Here is a 25513-nt window from a genome sequence, read left to right on the forward strand (position 1 = left end):
ATTCAGGTTAACTCAAGTTCTCTGGATACTGTCCAAGTAAAGCCAGGCTCATTATCAGAATAGAACATGAATGCCTCAGTTCTGATCTTAAGTGTCCATGTCGCTCCATGAAACTAGGCTTTTAGAGTTCAAATTTTCCACTGCCTTTTGGTCATTGAAACAGTCACTACAATGTCCAGTTCAAGACTGCTAACAGCATTTTTGAATTTTTTTCTAGCCCAAAATTTCAAACTTTTCTACATTCCTCCTACAACCCAGGCACAAAGACTTAAGAGGCAGGTAATGCGTTTTACCATAGGAACAGCCCCAAATTTTGGTAAAACTCCCTGATTAGTCATCATGGTTAACTTGGCATAAACTAGAGTCACCTGGGAAGACTGAACCTCACTTGAAGAACAGCCAAGATCAAAGTGTCCACGGGCCATATCCATGATAGGGTCTCTTGATAAATAATTGAATATAAATGTCAAATAGTATACCAACAGTAAAGTAGTAGAGAGTGAGTCCTAAAAGTTAGAGTTTCTTAGCAGGAAAACATGTCGTTGTTCATCGAGAAAGCATTTAAAATTGGCAAGTTATGGACTTCTCAGTATGAAAATTTATACTAGAAATTGTAAAAGAGTATTTAATGTTATTTCCTACAGATAGAAGAAAATACAAGCTACTTTTTTCTTATTTGCATTTATTTTATGGAGAAATATTTCCCAGCCAACAAAAATAGTAACATTTAAAAAGTTTTCAAACTATTATTTTCAAAATAATATCAGGTTTCTTGTAAGAAATAAACTAACAAGATTTGACAGAATTAAGTGTAACTTTATAATTAATACTAGCAAGTTTAAATTTAACAGAAGATGAAAAATAAACTACAATTAGGATGCTACTTTTCCATAAAACGTTGTTTCTAAATATATATTTTTATTTTTATCATGAATTTAGTGAATATTTTAGGTGTGTGTAAAGATATGGATCCATGTCTATTTCAAACATGTAGAAAATCAGCTATCATTTGGAAAACACAACCGTACACATTAAAGAAAAATAAAGCCATCTGTTTCTCATTTACATGGTCTCATCACGTAGATGTCAGATCTTCTCTGTCTTCTTTCATTCTTCCCACCATGCTACTGAGTTTTGTTCCTACTCACAGCCTTCAAAAAACATGTAATCCTAGGTAAAAACAAAACCAGAGAGTTTTTCAGAGACAAAGAGTGAGAATAGATACAGAAAGCTAAGGGCACTCAATGCCCAATGATGCAATGTCATCCATGTAATGAGTAAATAAATAAATGTTGGAAAGTATAAATAAGCAGGACCTTTCTCTTCTGATTACAATAGCAATTAAATTCCATAATTCAATTTATTTTTTCAAGTCTGTATCAGTTTAATAAATTCCCATGTACTTTCTCTAAATATTTCTTTTTATATTTCTCTTGAAATCTATCCATCTTTCTTCCTAAGTTGCAATTTTTTCATCAATGATATGAGTTTATGTTTGTCAGTGTTGTGTTTGTATGCATTTCTGTGCCCATGGAGGCCTGAAGAGGGCATCAGATCCCCTTTAAATGGACTAAGAGGTGGTGGTGAGTTGCCATATGATGCTGGAATTCAAACCAGGTCCTCTGGAAGAGCTACCAATGCCCATGACCTCCCGCCCATTCCTTCACTTTTTCTCGTTTCCTTCTAATAATGTAATGTCTCAAGTAGCATGGTCAGCTTTAGACTTGGGGCGAATGCAGACTTTTCATTCAGAATGAAATACAGATCAAGCTTTCCGGCGAGGGTCAGCAACTCTCTTGTAAATATGCCTAGTGTTTCCCATACTGTTTCCTTTCTATAACTATTAAATCTTACAGAATTTATTACTTTCCCATTTTTCCTGTTCTTTTATTTCATCAACAGTAATAACTCAGCTCTTTTGCTGGTCACTTATATATTATGACGCCTGTGTTGCTGCTTTTTTCAACCTGTTCCTCACAGTTCCCTCAATATTTCTCTTCAAACCTGTATTCACAGCTATTTTATTCTGCTAGCTTTGAACCAAGCAATATCCAATTTTAAATAACTTACTCAATATTTATAGAAAACTTCCTGATGTTTAAAAGGTTTTGAAAACAATTTTCTTTGAATCAATACAAAAATGTGATTATATTTATGGGATATGGGTGATGTTTCAATGTGTGTGCATATTGTATAAAGTTTAATAAATATATTGCCATAAAACAAAAAATATTTATTATATGTTGTAGTGGAAACTTTGGAAATTCCTTTCCATGGTTTTGAAGTCAACGCTACATTGTAGCCTCTTCTTTGCCATAGCATTCAGAATTTTATTTTTCCAGCAATAACATTTCTTCTAGAGAAAACAATTGCCATTCCCCTTTCCAGTCCTGTTTCATATCAACATAAACTCTGCAGATTGTAGTCTTCCCTACATGAAGGGTCTTTCACATCCACAGACTCTGATTTAAAATGAATCCCCAAAATTAAAGCCAAACTTACCTTTTCATTGTAAAGAACACTTAACACACACACACACACACACACACTTTCTTTACATAAAATGTTGGTTTTATTTAACCTTTTGGCAAACAAACAAGCATAAAACAAAGCATAACTCAAAGAACAGTTCTGTAAAAAAAATCTCAGCACCTACTCATTTTGTTTCAATAACGACTATGAGCAATCTATGTCTACCTGTTCCTTTACCATGTAAAGAATAGGTAACCCCATTCTCCTAGCCACATTATTTAAAAGCAAAAATCTTTTATTAAACCAGCTCCTATTCAAGGGACAGCTATGGACAATTGCTTTTAACTAACACACCAAAATAAATCCTTCATACAATCAAATAGCCAGTTATTGTTTGTATTCACTTGAATTCTCATGAATGGCTTTTATAGTTTCCCTTGAAATGACATCCAAACTCGACTCCCAGTAGGTATTATGATCACATCCTGTTTTCTTTTAGCTTTATTTTACTTTGTATCTGCTTGTTAAAAGAACATACTGTAGGGCTATACAGGATCTTGTTTTGTTCTTATTGCATCTCCAAACCAATGTTTAAGATATCTCATGCTGGCCTGGAAGGATGGCTCAGCCGTTAAAGGCTGGGCTCACAACCAAAAATATAAGATATCTCATGCTTCAAACCTTGCTACATAGTGGAACCACCGAGGAACTCTACCCAGACTATAAAAGCTTGGATTAAACCTCAGAGAGTTTAATTTAGTAGAGTTGGGTGCAGTCTGGGCAGGGAGAGTTTGAATTCTCCTAAGTGTTTGTTCTGTGTAGCTAAGGCTGGGGAGTACAGCTTTCGTCCAGTAATGGTCAATCTTGGCTGCATATGAGAATCCACTTGGGTACTATGAAACTACTGATCATGAATTTTTGATTTATTTGAACTGCCAAGATACCTGTGTATATAAATATATAAATTAATTTTTCTTATCAATCCAGGAATACTCTAGAAATTGAAGTTAAAGGCATGACTAGATATATAACATTTTTATAATTTATGGTTATATATTACATGATAATTTAATGATTGGACAAAATTTACATTTTAATTAGATATTTTCTAATTAAGTACAGATTTAACACTTCCCCTAATCTCTAATTTCATGTTTTATTAAGAAAAAAAATCCTGAAAGACAAGAACCCCTGAATAATAAAATTTGTGTTTTGTCTTATGACAAGGTTTAGTCTCCTCAGAGAGAAAGTAGTCATCCACATCTGGATTTCAGGATTACATGCAATTAAAGAGCTATAACAAATCAGAATCGCATATGAAACCCATTAGTGTAATAACATCACTTTGGATACACAATCTGCCCAATCATTATGTATGATGATATCTTGTTTGTGTTTTAACAAATAAAACACTCTGGTGATCAGAGTGCAGAGCTAAGCCACTAGAGGCCGGGAAGTGGTGGCACACACCTTTAATCTCAAGAATTGGGGGACAGACAGATATGTTAGTTCAAGGCCAACCTGGGCAAGACAAAATTGATCCAGTCTGAAAGAGAAACAGAGCTCATACAAAGGTGATCCCAGAACGTGGGATCCCACACCTTTAATCCCAGCACTAAGGAGGTGGAAACAGGAGATCAATGCAATCTGAGGAGCAATGCAGTTTGAGAAGCAGTGCAGTCTGAGGGAGTCAGTCTGAAGAGGCAATCTGAGAAAAGGATCACCCCTTTGGTCTGAGCATTGTTAAAAATCAATCAGAACTCATGCTTACAATTATGGAACAATTCTGCCAAGGATTAGCAGGGACAGACTTACTAGGAGGAAACACGCTCCGAGGGTCACAGCCTTCATCTTCACATCAAGGTCAAGTGGGAACTGGATCCCAAAGTTATCTGAGTCTGTGAAGGCCTCTTTCACACACCCCGACCACTGCTTGGATATCTTGCCGATTCTGGATTGTTCATCAAGAGATCTGATCTACAGATGAAAACAAAAATATAAGGATTTGTGGAATGTGTATAGCAAACCTACTTTCAAAACTGGAGTAAAGTCAGACAAATATTTTATTAAAATTATATTCAAAAGTGTTTCTCTTCTGAAATTTCTAGAGTCTAATAGATGAAACTCCTGTTCTATATACTCTGCTTTGAGAACCGTAGCTTTCACGCAGGCTGACCACACAAATGTGGCAGAGGCTCATTGCCACCTATGGGTGGTGGACAGGAGGAGCATGGAATACATAAAGCCATGAAAAACCTAAAGAATAGCTGGAGACTGGAAGGGACCAACAAGAAGCTCCATGGAAGGATCTCAAGGCAGAGATGGGGTTGGACTTGATAACAAGTGGGGAGTAGAGAATACAAGAAGAAAAGTGTGTGAAATAAGATTTCCAATGCAAAAAAGGTTCTAATTTGGAGGCTCTGTGGGAAGAAGGCCCAGTGCCACATTTTACAGTAGAACAGGTAGGACACAAACTAAAGCCACTCCACAGAGGGCACGTGAATGCTCACCAAAATATGTACACACAGACTTAAGTCAAAGCAGGAGGAGGTGTGTCCTTTCCAAACCTTCAAAAGGCATCAGAGCAGGAAGCAGCCTTCTTTAAAGTTCTTGCCTCAGATAGAATCTCAGGAGGGATGGCCTTCTGTATGCTATAAATATGTTTTATTACCATTGGTGATTAAAGAAGCTATTTGGCCTATGGTTTGGTAGAGTAAAGCCAGAGGGGAAATCTGAACAGAGATTAAAGAGAGAAAGTAGGCAAAGTCAGGCAGACACCATGTAGCTGCTGAAGGAGTAACATACCAGCACTGGTAAGCCACAGTCTAGTGGTGATACACAGATGAATAGAAATGGGTTAATTTAAGATGTAAGTGTTAGCTAGAGAAATGTATAAGCTATTGGCCAAACAGTGTTGTAATTAATATAGTGTGATTATTTGGGTCTGAGTGGCCAGGAAACAAACACATAGTCTCTTACTACAAGGATTCACCAAGCAAACATGATGGAGGAAGGTCATTGGTTAATTAATAAAGAAACTGCTTGGCCCTGATAGGTTAGAACATAGGTGGGTGGAGTAAACAGAACAGAATGCTGGGAGGAAGAGGAAGTGAGCTCAGATGTCATGCTTCCCTCTCCCGGGCAGACGCGATGAAGCAAGCCGCCAGGTCAGACATATTGAATCTTTCCCAGTAAGACTGGTGCTACACAGATTACTAAATATGGGTTAAGACAAGATGTGAGAATTAGCCATTAAGAGGCTAGAACTAATGGGCCAAGCAGTGTTTAAAAGAATATAGTTTGTGTGTTGTTATTTTGAGGCATAAGCTAGCCAGGAAGCCTGGAGCTGGGTGGCAGGAACGCAGCCCACAGCTCCTTCTACACAAACATGGGGACATTCAGAGGCAGTCAACATCTTAATATGGCTGGAGGAGGATGGCACCTTACATGCTCTGATGTTTATCTCTAACGTGAATGAAAAGTCATAAACCATTGCTCATAGAGTAGTTCTTTCATTCCACACCCACACTGGGCAGAGTGCACTTTCTCTTCCTTGAGAACTAGGTTTTCTCCTATGTCTAATTTGATGCCAGGGTGTGGCAGATGACTTGAGAGTTTGCCAAGGCTAACTTGTTTGGCCTTGATGTGCATCCAATGAGCAATATCACCCACTGAGCTGCTGTGGGTACAGTCCTGGGACACACTCTCCTTGAGCAGATGGGAGGTCACTTCCTGTTCCATGTGAGAACCATCGACATGAGTTTCCATCAATGCACAGAAACTCAGATGGACAAAAGGCCATGATGTGAGCATAGCAATGTCAGTTTGAAGTCATGAATCATTAGAGTTGTATCAGATATGACATGGTGATAAGCTGCTCTAAAGCAAATGCTCTTTTGTAACATCTTAGCATCTTATATGCAATAGCTGTCCTAAGCATTTAAAGCCAGTCATAAAAACTTCACATATGTTTGAAGTGTGAATTAAATTATAGAAGATAAACAGTAATTTATTAATATCATAAACCCAAAACTAAGATAAACACATGAGTAGCTACCATATTTTTACAAAGAAATAACTTAAAATTAGCTGACTTTATTTTCAAATGTACATGTAATTTTATTGGAGGGATGATGAGAAAAGTAAATTGCAAATTATAGACAAAAGTAACCAGAACAAAAGGATTTTTAGCTAAATTCGAGAAGTTTTGTTTTGTTTTGTTTTTCATCAAGAGAGTGTGTGCATGTGAACTTGCAGATCTTGGTGCAGGAGTCTGAGAACAACTTGAGGATGTCATTTTTCTCCTTCCACCACGTTAGTCCTGTGGGTAGAACACAACTGGCCAACCTGGTAGTTGCTAAGCCACGCCTCCATACCCAGGCACATTTTAAAGGAGACACCTAAATATCTTTGAACTAATGCACTGGCCTAAGGACAACTGTAACTGTTCTACTCACAGTTCTAATGCTATTGTTATGGGCTCGTAATATTTCCCATTTCTAAGACATGAACACTGCCAACACATACTCTGCAGGAAACAGAACAAGTGGGTGTTTCTAAGTTCTGTCAAAGACAGGACATAGATAGCATTCTAAATATAACATAAAGGAAGCAACTCATTTAAGACAAGGGGTATTGGGTGGCATCATGAAGATGGAGGGCACAATAAAATTTAAAATCTTTAAGAATATCACAAAACTCCATTTTTTAAATTAAGCACATGACAGCAAAATTTCCCTTAATAGTGTTTCTTGATTAAAAACAGAAAAAAAATCTATCATATGTTGTAACTACTTACTACCTTCTCTGGTGCTCACACAAGCATAATGTTCTGCATAAAGAATTATCATTACAAATGTTCTTGAGTGTTTTTATAGACACACATATCATATAAATATTTTTCTGTCACAGGTATTTTCTTGAAACTCTCAGCTCTGCCCTTAGCCATAGATTCTGTAAGAGGAGAAAACTACCTATCCACACCCAAATTCTCAGAGAAATCAAATCCATAGGAATGGAGGAAGAGGCGGTAAAAACTGACATATCCACCCTTGCTTTATTCCCACCATCCCATTTCCCGAACTTCCCCCCAAGCCTCCCCTTCTCACTTTTCTCTCCCCATCTCCCCTTATCCCCATCCCACACCACCCCCAAGATCCCAATTTTTTGCCCGGCAATCTTGTCTACTTCCCATATCCAGGAGGATTAGAAGCCAAGGACAATGGCACTGGGTTTTGATCTTACTTCATGTTCTGGCTTTGTGGGAGCCTAGCCAGTTTGGATGCTACCTTCCTAGACCTGGATGGAGGGGGGAGGACCTTGGACTTTCCACAGGGCAGGGAACCCTGTCTGCTCTTCAGACTGGAGAGGGAGGGGGAGAGGTGTAGGGGGAGGGGGAGAGGAGTGGGAAGTGGGGGAGGGAAATGGGAGGCTGGGAGGAGGCAGAAATTTTTTTTTTTCAATAAAAAAAAAAGAAGGTCTGAGATGGCAGCCCATGGTCTAGATAGGGGCCAGCAGTCGTGTTTTCTTTAGACTATGGTTTAAAGCAACAACAAAATTAACTGAAATATTTTTAATAAATATCTTTTCTATGGTTCTTTCCTCCAAAAAGAAAAAAAAAACTGAATGAACCTGTAAAACAGAAACCTTGGGGAGACTGGGATTGGGGTACCAGAGTTTCCACAAAGGGGCAGCTCTACTCAGCCTTAAAGAATCTTTCCTTGTTGGGAAATAAGTTCAGGTTTGCCACATTTTGATTTTCTAAAAAAAAAAAAAAAAAAAATGTGGATTTTAGATTTAACAAATTCCCCATCCTTAAATACTTGCCAGTAAAATGGAGCAACGAGGCTGGTTAGGACCTTATAATGTCAGACATATTAAAGTGCCAGTGACCTAATTTGCTCCAAGGGTTTATCAGAGCCCAGAGAAGCAGAACTATGCCTTATGCAAGGGGCCACATGACCAAGCCCTGCTGGAGGCCTATTTATTTTTATGGGGAAGGGAGAACTGACTGCTTTTTAAAAAAAAAAAAAAAAAAAAAAAAAACTGCTAGTGAAACAGAAATACTCTTTGAAAAACGTTATGGGAATGGGTGTCTCCCTCAAAAGATCTTATTCTTTGTTTACTCTTCCTTGATGAAGTAAGTTGAATAGTGTCAGGCAGTGAGAGGAGTCGCGTGGCTCCTTTAGGCTACCGAGAGAAGACTGCGTGCCCACTGTGCTGAGAAAGCATAAGAGCAGGCTTCGAGAAGGCCCCTCAGAGGCTGTTGTGAAAGACCCTGTGGAGGGTGTATAGGAAGATGACTCACATCCAGGCAGGATAGAGCAGGACAGCCTGAGGTTAGTTCACACTATTGGGAATAGGGTGTGATTTACAACTCAAGTCCTGTTTATTTGAGGAATATTCTATTTCAGATTTTCAAGCCACAGTTCAATAGTTCAAATGGAAAATTTGGAATCTGAAACCGCAGAGAAAAGAAAAGATATGGCTTCTACTCACCACACTGAAACTTCACAACATCAGTGGGGTTTTGGCAGGAATTCCAAGTGACAAAATTTGTGTACTTTCCCAAGAGCTGGTGAGGTTTATAATGCAGAATGAGGGAGGAAAGGACCCTAGAATTACTTTAAGTGTTTTGGTTACTCTTAGGTGAATAATACTGTGTTAACAAAAGGGAGAGTCTCTCTGCTTTTGTCTCTCCGTCTCTCTCTGTCTCTCTGTCTCTCTCTCTTTCGTGTGTGTGTGTGTGTATTTATGTATTCATATTTGTGCATGAGTGGGCATAGTATGTATGACATGCTGGGTATAGAGGTCAGAGGTCAAAGTTAGGTGTCTTCTATCATTGACCACCTTATTGAGACCCGGTCTCTCTCATTGAGCCAGGCTTTTCTTTTTCTTTTCTTTTCTTTTCTTTCTTTTTTTTTTTTTTGAGCTAGAATGGCTGGCCAGCATGTCTTAGGAAGTGCCCCCCCCCGTAACACATACCTGAACTGGGAGTAGAGGTGGATACCGGCACACTAGCGTTTTCCTGTGGTTGTTGGAATCCCCTTTCAGGTCCTCATATTATACACTAAACAGGGTAGCCATTCTGCAAATCACTAGCAAAACCTATAGAATTTTTAAATGCTTGAAGGTTTTCTTTTCCTTTTTATTTATCTGAATTGACCTCTGTTTGCAGGACACTGAGAATACTCTACATTAACCTTTAATCAGAATAATGATCTTTGCTCTGGATAATCAAATGACCATTATCTAGATGGATACACATCAGTTCACACTAGGTAACACATTAAGAACATCCTTAGGACTACATTCCTTTCATTAGGAATATAGTCTTTTCATGTCAGGAAAGCACATCCTAGGAGCGTTGTGATATTTCTTACCTCAAAGTCAATGTCTGTACAGCAGGTGCATGCAACACACGGACCAACGACTTTTAGAACATTCTCCTTCTTCTCATTTTGAAGAGTCAGTTTTGGCAGACAAGGGTGCCAGTTCTGAGTCACATAACCTATGGGTACACCAGGAGGAGCTTGGATTTCTATCTACAAAAACAAGAGTGCATGCTGAATGGAGCCATAGCCATACCACACAGGGTTAATGGATTCTTGAAAATTCTGTTGCTCTCCTCTCATTTGATATGGAAACTTCACACTGACCTCCTGGAGACAGCAGGGAAAGCAGCAGCTACTGCATCTCAGGGGTCTCTCCAGAGTCATGACCTCTTGGCCCAGATTGTCCAGGATCCTCAAGGTGAAAGGTCTAGCTGCTTCACAGCAGTTCCGAGTGCAGCAGTCAGTATCTTCCACAGCTAGGTAAACCATCTGCCCGAGGCTGTTCTTGATTTCAAATTTATTATTTGTTTCAAAGCCTGTTAAGACTGAAAGCACACAGGGGAAGTCCCATTCACCACTTTGCTAGGAACAGTGACTCTCTCCTAGCAATGGGAAGGGTGCCTGAGACTGCAGGAGCAGCAGGAAGTGGGAGGGAAGCAGTGGAGAGATGCTCTGGACTGGAACACATAGGACACAGCAGTGGGAAAGGAGATGAACATTAAGGTATGAAGGAAAGACGGAAGACATCCATATGCGAGACTTCCTCAGGGATGAAGCTGCATGTCTACCTCTATGGACTGTATTACAAAGGAGCTTCAGTGTCTATGAGGTGCAGTGCTGAAGGGGAAGGTGTGTGCATAAAAAAAGCCCAGTCATCTCTTCTGGCAGAGTGTTGCTTTAGGACTGAAAGGGACTTTTCTAAAAGCACAGATGGAGCAGTAGTAGTAGTAGTAGTAGTAGTAGTAGTAGTAGTAGTAGTAGTAGTATGTGTATTCTGTTAAGTTCTTTGGTCTCTTTTGGGGAATCCACCACCCAGCTCCCAAACGAATCACACTCAGAGGCTTATTCTTAGCTACAAACATCCAGCCTTAGCGTGGCTTGTTTCTTGCCCACGTTTCTTAACTTATCCCTTCTGTCTTTTTCCTTGGGGCTTTCCTATTCTCTTACTTCTGTGAATCTTATTCTTACTCTGTGGATTGCTGTGTAGCTAGGTGGCTGGCCAATGATGTCCTCCTCCTTCTCTGGCTACTTCTCCAGCAGCCCTTTCTCTCAGCTTTCTCCTTCTATATATTCTCTCTGCCTGCCAGCCCCACCTATCCTTTCTCCTGCCTCTCCTATTGGCCTTTCAGATCTTTATTAGACCATCAGGTGTTCTAGACATGCAAATATTCCCAACACAGAGATGTGAAAATGAAAAGTGAAACTGGAAAGGAATCAGAAGAGGACATTGGCCCAAGGAATCAGGAGACAGGCTGTTATATATTAAGTCTGCTTGCCCTAACAAAAATAGCCTATAGATTATTTGAAATACAGCTATGGGACTATGATAAAAGCAAAATCAATTCTATCTGTACTTAAGTAATTGTAACTGACCTTAAAACCCAGGACATGTTATAGAAAATCAAACAAATATGATATAATCTATATATATCCTTTGAAAACTCATTGAATCTGTCTTTGTCTTATGAACCTGTATAAATAAAGAAGCAACCTGATTGCTAATCAATCAGAACTGCAAGATTTCCCCCACCATCGAGCCAGACCCACTTCTTTTCCTCCCTGACACCTTACCTGCTGTCCAGACCTGTGAAGGTGTTTTCTAGAATCGAGCCAATTTTTCATAATGCCCTGCTAGCTAGAAGACAACACTTGTTCATACATCTTTCCTGGCTGCTTTCTGGAGGGTGTGGTGATGCACCTAGAGGCGTCTTAAGTTCTTGTTTCTGGAGACATTGGCCCCAAGGAGGCTTCTGAAAGCTCTTTTCCCACTCATATCAGGTGTGTTCTGTGAGGAGCAGCCTTGGGGGTCTGTGTTCAGTCCACCCTGAGACCACATGGCCATTCCCCTCAGCTGGGAATCTATAGCTCCCATGTACAGATTCTCTAAGACTCCACTGTACTTCCAGCAGAAGCTGGGGTTACTAACAATTTTGTTGTTGTTGTTGTTTGAGACAGGGTTTCTCTGTAACTTTGGAGCATGTCCTGGAACTAGCTCTTGTAGACCAGGCTGGCCTCAAACTCACAGAGATCCGCCTACCTCTGCCTCCCAAGCACTGGGACTAAAGGTGTGTGCTACTAACAGTGACTTTACAAATGGTCCCTGTCTTGATTCCTACAGATCATTCACTGTGGGAGCCAAACCACTGTCCAAGACTCAGCTCAAGTCTCGTAGGTTATGAGCTGGCAGAGAGTGGCAAAGAGGTAGGAGTCAGGTGAAGGGTGAGGAGAATTTAGTGCAAGCAGAGAAAGAGAGCACAAGCATTGCCTGATTCCTTTCTAAGGCGTGGGAACACACATCTGCACAGGAAGTTTGATCACCTGACTCTACTAGTGTCAGGAAATTATGTTCATAATCTCTTTACAATGAAGAGAAACCTCTGTAGCCTCCTGGCTGAACCTCCCACAGAAGAGTGCTATAGGACAAGCAACTTGCAGGCTCCTGTTTCTAGAAATACCATCAATAGAAGGGATACACACCTTCCAGAAGTTCAGTTTGCTGATGAATCAGAATCTGATCTATCTGTTACAGAAAAGAGAACGAGCATGGGATTATTTATCAAGTCTCAGTTGGATCAACATTTTACACTTTGCATTTTATTGCACATAGCATTAAATTTTTATATTTCAATGGCAAATGTTTATTTAAAGATGTATTTATTTTATGTATATGAATGTTTTGCCTACATGTATGTAAGGGTGCCCCTTATATGCAGTACTTTCAGAGGCCAGAAGTGGGAGTCAGACTCACTGGAACTGGGGCTGAAGATAGTTGTGAGGGGCCATCTGGGAGCTGGGAATCAAACTCCCACATGGCCCCTTACTTGATGTGTGTGAATTGATAACAATGTCCTCTTTACAGCTAAGTATTCACAATGAGGAAACATTTCTAAGCCTGACTTTGAAAGCGCATAGGACATGTTAGTGCCATGTGTGCAAGGCAGACTGGAGATGGCTTGGATATCACAGGGTCCTCTGGGGTGTTCACAGACTGAGTACATCCACAGCCCTTTTACTTCACTGACTTTTCATACCGACCTATTATTAAACTTCATATTTTTGCTAAAATTTATTATCACTGAACTATAGTTCAGAAAGACCCAGACTTTACTCCCTCACTAGAGGCATTTATAATATTTGATTTTCTAAAGAATAAAAGCAGCTTTGTAGTCTATAAAAATACATATATGAAAGAAATTACTCTTGCCAGGCAGAGGTAGCACTTGGGAGGTAGAGGCAGGTAGATCCTATGTTCAAGGCCAGCCTGATCTACAAAGTGAGTTCCAGGATAGCCAGAGTATGCAGAGAAACCCTGTCTCAAACACAAAACAAAACAAAAGCGAAAAAAGAGAAAAACTTTAAAATTGCTCTTTTTTATGTACCACTAAAGATAATAACTAATTTTTTTTTTTTTACAGTTTGTTTTCTCAAATTCCAAGGCTGAGGGTGAGTCTTGGGGGGGAAAAGCCTTTGTGCTCATTACCAAAATTCACATATAAAAAGTAAATTGCAATGACTACTCCTTGGTTTTGAGGCTCAACAAAGCAGTTAAGATCCTCTGACACTAGTTTCCCCTTCCAAAGAACAGTGGCAATTATCTTGTGCACACATCACAGATTATCTATAAGGATTGTACTTGGGACAATGAGTAGAATAATGTATAACAAATTCTGCCTGTTGACTGTTATCATAGTCTGAACTCACACGAAAGAAAACACAATTATCTCCCACATTGATAATTTGCTTAACTGAACTTCATTTGGGGGAACTGAGTAACTAGAAGACACAGAGGAAAATGTTACACTCTGGAGAATTATCCATTTGTTGCCCAAGCACATTAGAAGTAGAAACACAGTTTTGTCTTTTGTGAGTGCTGAGCATGTGAATTTACCTGACTTAAGTATTCTAGCCCAGGTGGGCAGTTCTGAAGAGGTGGCGGTGCTGGCATCCACTGGGTATTCACGAGGACGATAGCCTGGCTTCTTTGAATAGGAAGCTGGGTTGCATTATAACCTCCACTGCCAGCTGTTGCGACTGTATAGCCAAGCTGAGGCCCTGGGTAAGCAGGCTGGGGACCTTGGTAGTCAGTCTGGAGTGCAACAGGGTGTCCAGTATGTGCTGAAGGTCCTGGAATCAAAGCAAAACAACAAGAACAACAACAAAAAAGACTCGCAACTTTATAGAGAAAATGAATCATCAGTTCATATAGACTTGTCCTGTGACCTCTCTACTCACAAGGTCAGGTCTATGGCATTTAAGGCTTCTCAATACAGTATCTGTGGTTTATCCCTGCTTCTAATTATAAATATGAAGAATAAACAGCCAAGTTTATTGTTACACTAGTCACATCAGCCAAGATGTGGAGTCAGCCTACATACCTACCGACGATGATGAAGAAAATTTAACACACACGCCTGCACAGATATAGATAGCAATGTAGATACAGGTATTATGGATCTAGATATGGATAATGGTGAATTCAGCCATAAAGAAGCATGAAATCATTTGTAGGAGGAAGTATTAAGATAGACATCACCATATAATGAGACACAAGTCAGAGAGATGCATAGGTGTTTCTGTCACCAAGGAACAACTCTGAATCTTAGTGATTTTCTGTTTATTTACATTTTTAGACAAATTTCTTTTATCTGAACTCTGAAATGAACTATAATATGATATTTCTCTTTATAGCTTCTACTTGTGTTTCACCCCAGGAGTGTGTGTGGACACACATGCACACAAGGTTTAGAGCAACAGAACAAATCTCACAACAATTTTAAAAATTAAATCAGCAGACCAAGTAACACATTGCACTGTGACATCGATATACCGGAGTATCTCGTCCTTTGCTCACAATTCATCTCCCATCATCCTTGTGTACCACCCCAAAATCTTCCCACTGGGTTCTGACCAGTCCCCAAAATAGTGCATTTTGCTTTTGATCTTATATAGACACGTTTTTTTAAATCTAGATTCCACAAAAATAATTTTTTTAAATAAATAGGATATCTGTCTTTGGAAATCTGGCTTGTATCACTATCTCTGTTTTTGTTGTTGTTATTATTTTGCTTTTTGGTATTTGTTTGTTGAAATGGTTTTACTATACTGCCCTGGCTGGCATGACTTTAACTTGCTATGTAGGCCAAACTTGTGCCAAACTCACAGAGCTCCATCTGCCTCCCAAGTGTTGGGATTAAAGGTAGACACCACCACACCCAGCCTTGTTTGTATCTCGTAATATGGCGCTGTCCAGTTTTATCCATTTTCTACAAATGACACAATTTTCACTCTTCTTTCTCACTGAATAAAACCTGTGTGTATGTATGTCTATGAGAGCATATTCATGGGCTTATTGAGTGTTGTTCAGTCATCTGTTGATAAACATCTAGAGGGACTCCATATTTTGGCTATTACGAACAGTATAGTAATAACTATGGATAAATGTTTGCCTGTGGTATGCTGAGAGATTCCTTTATGAGGAGATCATGCGATAATCCTATTTTAATCTTTGGAGGGGCCTCCAATGCTATTTTTTTTAATTGACTGTGTTACTTTCCCAGAACTACAATAAGTCCCCATCCCCCATCATTGAAGAGAATTGAGGGGGCCCCCCGCAGGTGTTATAAAGAGAAGGGAATCATGCAAAAGAAAGAAGAAAACCCAGTGCATATTGACTTCATCAACCTGCATCAGACTTCCAGGTGATGTGGGAAGGTCATATGCCTATCTGTTGCTTTCATTGGTTAATTAATAAAGAAACTGCTTGGCCTGATAGGTCAGAACATAGGTGGGTGGAGTAAACAGAATAGAATCCTGGGAAGAAGGGAAGTGGCGCAATGGAGCCAGCCGCCAGGTCAGACATGCTAAATCTTTCTTGGTAAGATATCACCTCATGGTGCTACACAGATTATTAGAAATGGGCTAAGCAAGATATGAGAGTTAGCCAAGAAGAGGCTCGATATAATGGGCCAGGCAGTGTTTATATGAATACAGTTTGTGTGTTGTTATTTCGGGGCATAAGCTAGTCAGGCAGACGGGAGCCGGGCCCCAGGAACGCAGCCCGCTGCTCCTTCTACATCCAGAACTCTGTTAAAAGGCAGTTTATTTTCAAGGTATTTAAGCCCAGTATTGTGGGATATTTGTACACTGTGATAATGTATTGCTGTAATTGGTGTAATAAAAAGCTGAACGACCAATAGCTCGGCAGGCAGGAGAGGTGGGTGGGACTTTCAGGCAGTACAGAGAGGTGAGGTATCAAGTCACTCAATGAAACACAGATTTAAAAACATGCGTTAAGTTATAAGAACTGGTTAGGGGGAAAAGCTAAGCTAAGGCCAGGCTTTCATAATGAATAATTAAGTCTCTCGTGTCGTTATTCGTAAGCTGGCGGCCCAAAGAAGAATCCATCTGCACAGTACAATATGAGGAAACTTTCCTGGTGTAATACAGCTCTATTGAACAAGAAAGCGGAATTACTTTGAAACTCAACTCAGGAAATGTATCATTTCTTCCAAAAAAAAAAAAAAGAAATGGATTCTAGAGATAGACTTCCTGTATCTTAAGGGTCTACGGAAGGGCCTGGCCTGTCTCAATGATAAAGATGCTTAGAAGTCATGTGGGCATTAGCCACCTCTGGTCCTAATTATGGGAGTTTGGCGGAGACTCTGGCTATAAGGGTCATTTAGATTATTAGTCACCTCCTGGTTGTAGGAGCTTGATATGGCCTGGCCTGACAAGATCACAAGGCAGTTAATCATTTCCACTTCTCAGGTTTCAGGATGGAAGAACAGGTTTTTCATCTTTCCCAAACCAAGCTTTTCTAACACACTCCATGCCTGATATGAACTGAATTTATCATGTACGCCGATTTTAAGTTAGCTGTAAGGCTAATTATACTGTTCTATGGGTGTCTAGGTTAAATTATGGACAATCTAGGAATTCTCCAAGTATTGTATGTAGGAGAACTCAGAACAGCGTTCTCAACCCAGGCCCCACATTACCAACACCTGGCTTTTTGGAAATTAACAGCCATTTTCAGAGGTGTGGTTTAATTTCCCTGTGAATGTTCTCTGTATTAGTATTTTTAAATGAAAATTAATGACAGCAATGGTTGTGAACTGCTGCCTTAGAGCTTTGGAGCTTAGCCAGTTCCTATTCCTTTAATTGCCAACATCTGGATTAGATCGGCGACCCCTGGGGAGTTTTCTAAGACAATTACACAGGCTCTTCAGCTCCCAAGCCAATCTGTTTACTCAGAAAAGAAAACTGAACGCTTGTACCCTTCTGCCCAACCTTTTATATGAAGCCCCAGGGTGCTCTTTGAGGATCTGGAGAGCCTGTTACTGGTAAACCCAGGTATCCCATCAACATTGGCCTTGACAAAAGTCCAGTAATGCTGACATTTACATTTGCCTAGATCTCTGAAATAGTTTACTGTTGGAAAAGATAAATGAACATCTAGTATGTATTGTATGTGACTAAAGAACGGGGCAGCATGTATGAAGTCTTTGCATGTGTTGCAAAGTGAAAATGAGGCTTACTATGAAGTGGGGACATTTTTGCTATAGGTCGCTTTCAGTTTAATGTTTTTATTATTGTTCACAGAGTACAATTAATTCTAAATACATGGTTCAAAAACACCCACAGTTAAATCTTCTAGACATCATCACCTGAAGCACTATCAGCACCGATGAGCAGCCAACAAACATTTTACTTACTATCCGTATCAATATTTATTGTCAACATTGTATTTCACGAGTAAATATAAAATGTACATTGCATTAGTTCTTCACAATGTTTACTGTCCTTCATAAATAAAAATTATTTCTTTGGAAAGCATGTATAATCTAAAAGCAAAACCTAGGTCACTAACATTTTTTTCAATCCAATTTTTAAAAAAATTACTAAAATAAAGACATAGTCACCACCTTTTTCTCTCTCTTGGGAACATCAATTGATTAGTGTTATATATTTTTTTTTCTTCAAGTATTTTACCTTGGAATGCTGCTGGTGGATACTGAGGGACATACCCAGCTGGCAAGTGTGTTCCTGGACGGGGAGCCTCCATTGGCGTGCCTGCAGTTCAGAGAGAGTACACGTTTATCTGTTTAAACGAGATGTGTATTGGGAAGATGTGTGAGGCTGAACCGAAACATGCAAAGACAATTCAGTACATGAAGCTGTGCCTGTAAAAGAACCAGCACGGAGAACAGAATCCTGTGTGCAGCAACTTCTCTTCTAGGTAGCTTGAGGCAGCTCTGTGACGGGGCTGAATTCCCAAGATTTGTCATTTGTGACATTAGACTAGACCAAAGATAATTTTAAAAGCATACATAGACAATGTAGAAAACAATAAAACTCCCGGTATGTGATGATGGTAACAGCTAGAAATGTGGGATTGAAGCCAGGTGGTGGTGGCACACTCCTTTAATCCCAGCACTCGGAAGGCAGAGGCAGGCAGGCGGTTCTCTGGGAGTTCGAGGCCAGCCTGGATGGGCACCAAAGCTACAGGGAAACCCTGTCTCGAAAAAAAAAAAAAAAGAAAAGAAGTGTGGGATTGTTTTTTTAATAACTATTTTCACTAATTCTTCGAGAATTTCATACAAAGTATTTTTGACATATTCGCTCCAATTCCTCACTGAACTCCCTCCCAGGAGAGCTCAAACTGGAGGCAATGGTTTACTAAACTGTAATCTGTAATCATTGCCCTGAGACTTAATTTTAGGGTCCTCATGCCTTCTGTTAAGAGCACTTGCTGCTGTTCAGAGGGCTCAGTTCCGCTCCCAGCATTCACCCTGGGCAGTTCACAACTATCTGTGAAGCTGTGAAGCTGGTTCCAGTGGCTGAACACTCTTGGCCTCTGGGGGTATCTGCTCACATAGTCTCACACACACACACACACACATACACACAGACACACACAAGAAAACAAATCTTTAGCACATCTACTTTTGTGTTACCATTTTAAAGCTTACCCTGAACCTCTACTACTGGGGCTGTGTTGTTATATGTTTGGTTTTGTTGTCTCTGTTTCTTTGTGCTTTGTTTTGTTTTGTTTAGGGAGGGGTGTTTGGGACAGGATTTCTCGGCATCTATGAAACCAGTCCTGCAACTCCCTCTGTAGACCAGGCTGGCCTTAAACTCACAGAGACAGAGACCCACCTTCCTCCCACGTGCTGGGATTAAAGGCCTGCGCCACCCATTCCCCACCCCGTGTTTTTTTTTTTTTTTTTTTTTTTAATTGTCCACAGTTGCAGCTCCTTAAGCAACTCAAGGGCAGCCGTCTGAGTGGGATTCTGTTCCCTCGGGCACCTACTCTTTCAAAACTGCCAAGGAAAGCTTTATCTAAATCTAAAGAACTCACAGTTTAAGGTTTGAGATGGAATTCTTCTCGGTCAGAGAAGCTCAAGAGCAAGCAGCTATTCTTCCTTGGCTGGAGCCTTCCAAACAAAGCCGCCTTCCTTTACTCGGCTCCCACTTAAAAATCCTTCCTACGCCTGGTTCCTCCCTACCACTTCCTGCCAGATACTTGCTGACACAGCCTCCTGCTCGCAGGTTAATTTTATTTTAATCAAACACACCTTTTAATTGTTAACAAAAGCGGCAGGAAAAGAAATGCAACTTTAAAATATTATTCCCCAACAGGGCTGAAGTGTACAGTTTCTGTTTGGGTGAGAACTTCACCCCAGCCGCTGGCATCCATATACCTACAGTCTAAAATAAAATGTTCAGGAGGAAGCTCCACTCCAAGTCCCCTCCCCCATCCCTCTCCAAACCTTGCTTCATCTTAGAAAGCTGCCAAATGATGACCCCTCCCCCAGAGATGCTCAAGACCACTCCACGGGGTATTTAAACTGCCTCCCCAGAAAACAGACCTGTGGTTTTCCGGTCTTCCTTTCTGTATCCTCTCTTGAGGGCTGGAAAAATCATCCCAGAGCGTTGTATCCATTAAACCCAGGCTTTTTCTAATTCCGTCTGATTTGGATTGTTGCATCGGCAGAAAGGCTTATCGGAGCAGCGAAACTTTTCAGTTTCTAAATCATAACTAACTGACTTCTAAAAACTATGCTATTCACTTACAGTCAAGTAACACTTATATCTATATCTATATATATATATATAAAATATATATATATAATGTCTTGAATCATCTTACTATGCGCACAAATGTTTTAGTCCACTACTTCTTCATAGACACATCTCTCTAGAGAGTCATTTACCCACCTTGAGCAGTCAATAAATATAAAGTGGACATCTATGCTACTTTTGGTTACACACTGGGTGACGATGGCTCTGTCCTTACAGAAATTATGATCTAGTAGACATTACACTTTATTTTCACCTCCATTTCTTGCTGGGTTCTTGACCATAAATTCAAATGTTTCCATTGTTGAATTATAGAAACATGGCCTTAACATAGAAGGAACCATTCTGGCTTCCAAACTGATATTTTTGACATGGTGCTCTTCTGTGGACTTTTAAATATCACTCAACTCATTCATTTATGTGTGTTCATGAGAAAGGCTAGATTGAAGTCATTCTCCTTTTTGAAACCAATAGAAAGTCTTTATTAGCAGGCCAGAGTGCTTTTCACGGTTCTACTGGGTGATCAGTTTCCTGATATAGAACCGAGAGCCTTTCTCAGGGTGAGCTTTTAAAGCACAAAAACCACATCTTAAGTTTGCATACTTTAATTAATAAGAACACTTAGACAGAAGCAGAATTAAAGAAGCCAAAAAGCAACGTTAGTACATTTAAGGGTTTTCCCAGTTCTCTAGGATGCAATTCAACTGCACTGATCAGACTGCTGCAGCGATGAGCCTGACCCAGAGAAGGGACCACACCTTCCAACTTCCCAATGCTCTTACATCCCTGAGGTACCCTTTAGTTTACTCCTCTAGACCCCTATGGCAGGCATGCTATATTAGGTCAGTAGTCTCCACATCATTTCATAGAATCAAGCTAGGTATGTTCTTTGTACTAGAGGATAGAAGCTTACCAAGTGTTAAGTTGGGAGCATAGCCCCCAGCCCCTGGCCTCCATTCAAGCCAACCTGACCTGGGAGTTGCTTTGCTCTGGACTCCAAATCCCAGCATGCCAGGTCCTGACCCCCAACAGGATATTTAAGTTGGCCCCCAGAGGAGAAACACGTGGTCTTCCGGTTTGCATGGGCTCCCTGCTGTCCTGTCTCCCCTGCCTTGGCCACCTGAGAGCGTCTTTCTGAATAAAACGATGGGCATTTTGATTTGGTTTGATTTGACCTAATTGAATTTCTTGCGCCTGCGGAGCTGCCCTTTTCTCATTATTTTTTAGTTAACACCAGGGAGGTGGCTATGCAAGTGCATCTATATGTAAATATGTTACTAGGTTGTATACCTGCCATCTTATAATTTTATTTTTTGAAAGTTTCCCTGGCCAGGAAAGATTGTAGCTGGTGACAAGTGTTATTGTTGACCTCTGGAGATTGGTAGATTTAGGCTGCAAATTCCCTAAAGCATTTGATAATCTGTATCCTAAAATTCATTACAAATATAGCCCAACTGAAAAGTTAGTTCATAGAAAATAGTGATTGCATTAGTAGTCTCTTTTCTGCTGCTGTGAACGAGTGCCCCAACAAAAAGCAACCTAGAGGAGGAAAAGGTTTCCTTTAGCTTATGCTTCCAGGTTGAATCCATTCTTCTTTTTCAATCGTTCTATAACGACTTCAGCAGTATAGAGTCCACGGCAGCCATAAATTCAGGAAACAAAGAATCTCTTGCTCAGATTCCTGTAGCAGACCCTAAGTTGTTGCAGATCTCTGAAATAACAAACTATTCCCCCCTGCTTCTCAGTGGTAGATGCTTAGTCCTGGTGCTTAGTCCTCCCTTCTGTTAAAGCCACACCTGTAGCCCCACTCCCACCCTGGGTCTGGGAGCACATCTGAGGAAACACTCCAATTCTGATGTGACATATCTGAACTGGAATGGCACAGGTTAGTGCCCTGTAACAATCACTGTTTCAACAATATAAACTGCACACCTAACTTGAAACAGATGGACTCAGCAGGTTTCTGAGGTCTCTGAGGTTTAGGTAGCAAAGAAAGGATTCTAATTTTAGGAGTCCCAAGAGGAATTCATGTGAAGAGAAATTAAGATAATGGGTAGAGGTTCCCATATACCAAAAACATAATAATTACAGGTTAATTTCTGTATTAGCAACATAAAAATAATAGGATTATTATATTATCTGGAAGATAGCACCTTCCTTTTACATACGTCTATTTCTATTTATGCACTATTTGCATAATTATTCTCATTTATGCAGAACTTATATTTAGACATACAAATACACATATATATGTATATTTATATACATATATATATATGTATGTGTGTAAAACAAAAAAATTAAATGTGACCTTAGCCAAATGCATCTTTCTAAATTGAATTGAGCCATTGTGAAGCTTCTAACATATAAAGTAACTTAAGTCAACATGCATTTACATTTTAAAACTTTTCTGAAATTTTATACAAAGTCAGTCAATGTTGAAGTTGTTAATAAAGATCAACTCCTTGGGGTCAACTTGATTTGAGACACATGTTTTTTTTTTTTTTTTTTTTTTTTTTTTTTTTTTTTTTTGCTATTTCTACAAAGGCAAAAGGAAGGAAAAGAAAAATCCTTTTTTTTTTTTTTCTCTAACAAGGCAAAATCTTTTGTTAAACATGTGATAGAGGTGCTGGAGAGATGGCTCAAAGGTTAACAGCACCAGCTGCTCTTCCAGAGGTCCTGAGTTCAATTTCCAGGCACCACATGGTGGCTCACGACCATCTATAATGAGATCTGGTGCTCTCTTCTGGCCTGCAGGCAAAACTCCATATACATAAAAATAAATAAATAAATAAAAATCTTTAAAAGAAAGTGATAGATTACACATTTGCTTTAAAATTTTCTGTGGAGGAAAAGCACAGAGCATTATGATGAATGCTCACTTAAGTCAGTGTGACGAAAATTTGCAAAGGTGTGAGTCTGAGGAATGTTAGAATGGACTGGTTGTTTAGAGTTATCATTTTTTAATTTGTGTGACGAGAATAAGCCTTGTGTATGTAAAATGTACACAGAAGCATAAAACTGTTCATCTGAAATGTATTCTACATATACAATGTACCAACAAACCTAATATTTAGCTTTCTCAAAGGTTTTAAGGGAAAAATGTATAGCATTGGATATTGTTGCAATATCATCATCATCTCTGTTACTATAGTATCGAAAATAGCATTGGATTCTGTAGCATAAAAAAACACAAAATAAGAATAAAAGATAGAACGCTGTGGCAGAAAACATAACTAGATTTAACTTAATAGTGGGAATATTGAAGTTGTTTATAGTCTTTGTCCATGGTTTAAACCGTTCTAGAAGACCTTTGTTAACATGCCACACACTGACAGGCTGACAGGCTCAGGGCAAGCAAGGTGTCCTGGAGCTACACAGCCAGACTCATGGGCTAGTCTTCTTCACCTATCTGGTGTAGCTTCATCTAGCCAGGCAAACTTTTGTGCTTGACTCTCTTTTCATAGTGTGTTTCTCAGAAAAATTAGAAATGGGTGGCCCACAATGGGTACCGATCTTCTGAAAGCATTTGGGGAGAGCCCAGTGAACCAAAGGTAGAAATGGGTAGTGCCACTTACAAGCAAACATATTCGATTCGACCTGTCTGTAAAGTTTCAATCTGTCCCATTTTTTTTTTTTTTGAATAAGACCGTTTTCTTTACTGATGGTCCTTGGCTAGTGAAAGTTTTGCAAATTTCAACAGAAATTTTAAGGGTCACTGCCCGTCATTCTCATCTTACCTCCATGTCGGAAAAGCACCAAAGTCTATCTTCTGCAAGGAAAGGAGGAGGTAAGTTGTTTTTTTTATTTTATTTTTAAATTTTTTTTTTACATTTTCAATTCAGTTAACAGTTGAATTAGAATGAAAATTGTGGAACTTTATAACCACATATATGAGATGGAAATATTTTTCTTCTCTTTTAAACATCTCTTAGGTTTAGCTATGCTAAGCTGAGAAGTCTATTGCAAGTTAGAAACTGAGAATATGATGAAAGGATGGGAATCTGTAAATTGTGTGTCTTGGAACTCGCTCTGTAGACCAGGCTAGACTCAAACTCAGAGATCCATCTGCCTCTCTCTCCCATGTGCAGGGATTCAAGGCCTGTGCCACCACTGCCTGGCAGTTTTCACCATCTTAATGGTTCTCTTCTCTCCTCTAATATACCTCCTTGATTCAGGGCTCCACGGACTTGTGAAGGAGTGTATGCCTGATGTGATCTTTGCAGTCAGGATGTAATATAGAAGGCTAGGCTTACAGAGAGAAGAATGAAGAGAAAAGAGCCATCTACTACTTCCTAACCATTATTTATGACATGCACATCCATATTTGGTATCCTCTGCCACAAATGGCATGGGGTACGTCTGAAAACACCTTTACAAACCGCATCCTCTGATCAGGGTAATGACAAGCAAAAGTAGAAGCAGTCACCGGAACAGAATTGATACGTTAAACATGTTTAATAACGTCTGCTTCCATAGACAGAAGCAAGCAGATTCTCAGAGAGAATGATCCTCCTGAGAGGGATAAGGTGTCTGAAACAGATAAGGACAGTTGCTGGGTCTTAGTGCATGTGGGCTCTTTGCATTTCAGTTGTGGGCACTCCATTGTCTTGTTAAGTAAGAAGATTTATAGCATTAACAGTCCTTCTGAAGAGTGGTCCTTGAAGGGGAGGTTGTCTGGGACACTAGAAGTTAATCTCTAATATTTGTGTGACAAATCTCACAAGTACTAGGTCCAGCTACTAGCAGTCAAGGACTGATTATTTGAGTTGTGAAGGGGGTGTTTTTGTTTTTGGCCTTTTGTCTCTGTAATTAATATTTTTACAAATGTAGACAGATGCCTCCCATATCAGGACAAGGCTGATGACCTCCGTTGAGATAGGACTCTTCCCCGAATTAAACAGGAAAACTTGTTGATAACCTAAAGACCAGCCTCAAGTAGAAAGCCAAAGAACACCTCTAAATACACGCTAGAAAATGGAAGGCCAGTCTCCTTGTTAAAAGACGCAAGGAAAAATAACCCTAAACCCCTACCTGCCTGCAGGCAAACCTTACTGAGCTAGTTTTACCTCTCCAGCCAGAGTCCCTTCCTTGCCCCTGGGCCCACTTTCACTTTCCAGGCCTCTAGGACACCTTTCTCAACCTCTAGCCCACTTCTCCACCCTCAGATTCCTCTTCCCGGGACTTCGGAATTTTTGTGTCCTGCGAGGGCCACAGATCCTCATAGGACAGATAGGGCTTACCGTCGTTAAGCAGCAAATCCTGGAACCCGCAGTGGCGCTGCTCTCCTGACCCCTCTGTGAAAAGCAAGGGTGCTGCACTCCACTAAAGGGGGGAGAAAAGCTCCCAGAAGTGACTCAGCTGCGGGTGCCTAAGGTTTTGTTTTCCTGAGTTTTGCGTATAAA

General features: G+C 40.0%; 1 protein-coding gene across 1 annotated transcript; it reads right to left on the reverse strand.

Annotated features, from left to right (window-relative positions):
* Positions 1–662: 662 nt before the first annotated feature.
* Positions 663–25513, reverse strand: LOC121464455 (phospholipid scramblase 2). The gene is made up of 8 exons (XM_041677461.1): positions 25352–25513; positions 18018–18098; positions 13915–14150; positions 12504–12546; positions 10131–10351; positions 9855–10016; positions 4288–4449; positions 663–1170 (listed from the first exon to the last, which is right to left on the reverse strand). Exons 2-8 carry the CDS (start codon positions 18088–18090, stop codon positions 1141–1143), a joined length of 927 nt encoding a protein of 308 aa, XP_041533395.1. The 5' UTR covers positions 18091–18098; positions 25352–25513; the 3' UTR covers positions 663–1140.

Source organism: Microtus oregoni, unplaced genomic scaffold (genome assembly GCF_018167655.1).
Source record: "Microtus oregoni isolate MIOR12 unplaced genomic scaffold, Mior012 000028F_ref0000031, whole genome shotgun sequence".
Taxonomy (NCBI): Eukaryota; Metazoa; Chordata; class Mammalia; order Rodentia; family Cricetidae; genus Microtus; species Microtus oregoni.

Bases quoted from the DNA above. Each gene is read 5' to 3' on its own strand.
- LOC121464455 (XM_041677461.1), bottom strand. From the start codon at position 18,090: ATGGAGGCTCCCCGTCCAGGAACACACTTGCCAGCTGGGTATGTCCCT. The intron at 14,151-18,017 runs GTAAAATACTTG...CTTTGATTCCAG, and splicing joins TCCACCAGCAGCATTCCAAG to GACCTTCAGCACATACTGGA. The intron at 4,450-9,854 runs GTAAGAAATATC...TTTCATCTGTAG, and splicing joins GTACAGACATTGACTTTGAG to ATCAGATCTCTTGATGAACA.